The sequence below is a fragment of the Quercus robur genome, chromosome 10 (assembly GCF_932294415.1).
Source record: "Quercus robur chromosome 10, dhQueRobu3.1, whole genome shotgun sequence".
Classification (NCBI taxonomy): domain Eukaryota; kingdom Viridiplantae; phylum Streptophyta; class Magnoliopsida; order Fagales; family Fagaceae; genus Quercus; species Quercus robur.
The window spans coordinates 42,260,079-42,264,810 of NC_065543.1; the positions used below are offsets into that span (position 1 = coordinate 42,260,079).

At 34.9% G+C, this 4,732-nt stretch overlaps 1 protein-coding gene across 1 annotated transcript; it reads left to right on the forward strand.

The window, feature by feature from the left end:
* Positions 1 to 3,688: 3,688 nt before the first annotated feature.
* Positions 3,689 to 4,333, forward strand: LOC126704185 (secreted RxLR effector protein 161-like). The gene has a single exon (XM_050403209.1). The coding sequence runs from the start codon at positions 3,689 to 3,691 to the stop codon at positions 4,331 to 4,333; it is 645 nt and encodes a 214-aa protein (XP_050259166.1).
* Positions 4,334 to 4,732: the final 399 nt, after the last annotated feature.

Sequence of the window (4,732 nt, forward strand, 5' to 3'; positions counted from 1 at the left end):
TCGCGAGCCCAAAGGAGGGTGTTTTGTTCCATGGTACTACAAGTTTAAACACCATAAAGGGAGATGAAATGTGGCTACACATGATTCTAGATAATGGTGTACACTAGACTAAGTGTAATGTTAACCTCCCAAAGGAGTTATGTCATTATTACTTAGAGGCTAAAGGTAATACGACATATTATTAGTGTTTGATAAGAGTTATCATGATAGCACTAATAATGAGAATAGTTCTCAATCAATTATAGTGTTTATAATATACTTGCTACCAAGGAATTATAGACATGAGATTGGGTTGTTGTTGCATATTTTATATTATGCTTTTTTTAAGGTTCCATACTATGTTTATATGCTAAATTGATAATGTTTAGTTTACTTATTATATTTATGTTTGTAATTTTCAGATTTAAAATCATGGCATCATTTAGCCCACTTGTTGCTATTCTTAATCAAAACAAACTAACTGGATCCAACTATGTTGACTGGAAAAGAAATTTGGATATTGTTTTTACTGTTGAAGAGCACAAATATGTGCTTACTCAACCATGTCCTAGCTTTCCATCATTAGATGCTCCTCTTGAGGAAAAACAGCAATATGATCATTAGCAAAAATCTAATAAGATGGCTAAGTGTTATATCCTAGCATCTATTTCAAATGTTCTACAGCATCAAATGCAGGATGTAGAACTAGCTTCAAACATAATGCTAAGTCTGAAGGAGATGTATGGTGAGCAAGGCCATTCTGCAAGGCAAGAAACTATGAGGTAGATTTATAATACCAAAATGGCTGAAGGTACTTCAGTGAAGGAGCATTGTCCTAAGATGATCTCTAATTTGAATACATTGGAAGTTTTAGGTGCCGATATTGATAGAAAGTCCCAAGTGGATATGATACTCCAATCACTACTAGAATCATTCAAGGAATTCAGACTTAATTATAATATGAACAAAAAGATTTATTCATTATCTGAATTAATGAATGAGTTGGTAGCGGCAAAAGGCATCCTTGGTACTTCTAGTGTTGATGCCCAATATGGCTGAAACTTCTACTTCTCAACCTAAGTCGAAAGGCAAGGGTAAAAAGAAGAAGAAGAAGAAGGACTTCGCCAAGCAAGATGGTAAACAAGTTGCCTTAGGAGTTGCCAACAAAGGAAAGAAAACCAAAGGAAAGTGTTTCCATTGTGGTGAGAAAGGACATTGGAAGAGGAATTGTCCAATATTTAAAGCTGTCAAGAATAAAGGTATGAAAAGTACATTCCTTCTTGAAACATGTTTGGTACAGAATCCCACAGATTCCTGGTGTGTGGATTCAAGTTGTATTAATCATATCTGCAAATCTTTGCATGGGTTTCAGGAGAGCAGAAAGCTGAATAAAGGGGAAATGTTTCTTACCTTGGCTGATAGGAGCAGGATTCCAGCTGTAGCTATTGGAGTGTTTAATTTATGTTTTAAATCTAGAGTTTTAATATTGGAAGATTGTTTGTATGTACCTAATGTTCGTAGGAATTTAATTTCTACAACTTATTTCGGTAAACATGGATATTATGTTATCCTAAAAGACAATGTTGTGATAAAGAATGATAAAATGTTTATTTGTTCTGACAATATTGTAGATGGTCTTTATATTTTAACTTCGGATAAACATGAATTATACAATTCTGAATTAGACAATAACTCTCATGTAAAATCGTTAAAGAGAAAGTTTCCTTCTACTAATGATGCATATCTTTGGCACTTGCGTTTGGGTCATATTAATTCAAACAGAATTCAAAGACTGATCAAAGATGGACTCTTAGAGCCCATGGACTTTGATGGATTTCCAGTTTGTGAATCTTGTTTGGAAGGTAAAATGACCAAACAACCTTTTAATGTAAAAGATAGAAGAGCCCAAGAATTGCTTGAATTAGTTCATACGGATGTATGTGGTCCTATGTTAACCCAAGCAAAAGGAGGTTATGAGTACTTCATAACTTTTACTGATGATTACTCAAGATATGGTTATGTGTATCTAATGAGATAAAATTTTGAAGCTTTTGAAAAGTTCAAAGAGTTTAAGGCTGAAGTTGAGAATCAATTAGGTAAACACATAAAGGCCATTCGATTTGATTGAGGTGGCGAATACCTTCTTGGGGATTTCAGGGACTACTTAATTCAAAATGGGATTGTATCCCAATTAACTGCTCTTGGAACTCCCCAATAGAATGGTGTAGCAGAAAGAAGGAATAGGACTTTTTTAGAAATGGTTAGGTCCATGATGAGTTTCTCAACTTTATCAGTTTTTTTTTTTGGGATATAGATTAAAAACTGCAATGCATATTTTGAATTTAGTTTCATCAAAATCTGTTCCCAACACACCCAAGGAATTGTGGAGTGGGCGCAAGCCTAGTATGAGATACCTCCACATTTGGGGATGTCTAGTACATGTGTTGAAAGGGAAGTCTGATAAGTTGGAAGCAAAAACAGAAGTATGCATGTTTTTAGGGTATTCAAAGGAAACTAAGAGTTATCTATTCTATAATCATAAAGATAACGAAGTGTTTGTTAGTACCAATGCCAAGTTTTTGGAGGATGATTATGTGAATAATTTTAGTCCTAGAAGTAAAGTTGTCTTGGTTGAAATAGATGAACCTGTAATTGAACAATCAATGCATGAAACTAGGGATAATGTGGATGTATTAGATACACCACAAGACATTACTCATGAGATGACTAGTACACAGGTGCCTCGTTGTAGTAGGAGAATTGTTCGGCCTCTTATAAGATTTATAGGTTTCGGAGAAACTTATGAAGCTATCCCAGAAGAGGCTGAATTGGATCCCTACTCTTATGAAGAGGCAATGAGTGATATAGATACACATCAGTTCAAGCTATGGAATCTGAATTGGATTTTATGTATTCCAATCAAGTATAGGATCTTGTAAAGGCACCTAACGGCATTAAACCTATAGGTTGCAAATGGGTTTACAAGAGGAAGAGAGGGATAGATGGAAAGGTTGAAACCTTTAAAGTAAGATTAGTGGCGAAAGAGTATACACAAAAAGAAGGTATTGATTATGATGAAACTTTTTCGCCAGTAGCCATGCTTAAATCTATCAGAATTCTCTTATCCACTACTTCTCATTATGATTATGAGATTTGGCAAATGGATGTCAAGACTACATTTCTTAATGGCAATCTTGAAGAAGAAATCTATATGATGCAACCAGAAGGTTTCATAGCAAAGAACCAATAACATATGATATGCAAGTTGAATAGGTCCATTTATGGACTTAAGCAAGCATCTAGGTCATGGAACATCAGATTTGATCAAGCAATCAAGTCATTTGGTTTTGAACAAAATCTTGATGAACCATATGTGTACAAAAAACATCGAGATAAAGTAGTAATGTTCCTAGTGTTTTATGTTGATGATATCCTACTCATTGGAAATGATGTAAGGGTAATGTCATCAGTAAAAGTTTGGTTGTCAAGCCAATTTGATATGAAAGACTAAGGTGAAGCTAACTTTATTCTAGAGATCAAGCTCTGGCGAGATCGCAAGAATAGGATGTTAGGTTTATCACAAACTGGGTATATAGATAAGTTTCTAGAACAGTTTAGCATGCAAAACTCCAAGAAATGATTACTTCCTTTTAGACATGGAGTTCCTCTGTCTGATGATCAAAGGCCTAAGACTCAAGAAGAAGAAAATATGACGAGACAAGTTCCTTATGCTTCTGCAGTGGGAAATCTCATGTATGCCATGCTTTATACTAGACCAGATATTTGCTATTCAGTTGGCATGGTCAGCCGATATCAATCAAATCCAGGACCAAAACATTGGCAAGCTGTAAAGCATATTTTCAAGTATCTACGAAGAACGAGAGATTATATGCTTGTTTATCGGTGTGAGGATTTGATTCCCATTGGCTATACATATTCAAACTTTCAGTCAAATCTAGATTTCAGAAAATCCACCTCAGGATGCGTATTCACCTTGGGAGGTGGACCCATAAGTTGGAGGAGTACTAAGCAATCTTGTAGTGCGGACTCCACCATGGAAGCTGAATATGTTGTTGCTTGTAAAGCGGCAAAAGAAGCTGTATGGCTCAAGAAATTCCTTTCTGATCTTGGTGTAATGAGAATGGAGCAAGTTCCCATCACATTGTTTTACAACAATAATGGAGCAGTTGCACAATCCAAAGATCTAAGAAATCATAAGAAAGGAAAGCACATTGTTCGAGACATTGTTGCTTGTGGAGATGTAGTGGTTGCAAAGATTGAAAGTGCAAATAATCTAGCAGATTCTTTTACCAAAGCCTTGCCTCAAAGGACTTTCGAGTCACATTTGGAGTGAATGGGAGTTAGATTAGTGCACAATAGTCTTTAGGGCAAGTGGAAGATTGTTAGGATTAGTGCCCTTAAATCCTATTGTAAGATGTTATGTATGTTATTATGTATGGCTTAATGTCGTGATTAATAAAGTTTCTTTATTATTATCTAAAATAATGGTAATATGAATATTCAGACATTATCATATAGTTCATGAGATGCATAGTATGTGATTTAGTCACAGAAGATATAGATCACAAGTTCTTTGTAAACTTAGAATTTTGGTTCGTAGTCGGTGATGAAATTGGGTATTTCATCTGTGAAGACTATAACATATCAACTAAGATGATTTGTCTTGATCATGGAAGTGGAGACTTTTAGTTGATATATTGATATGTTTTAAGAGTTAAGACATATTGAACTA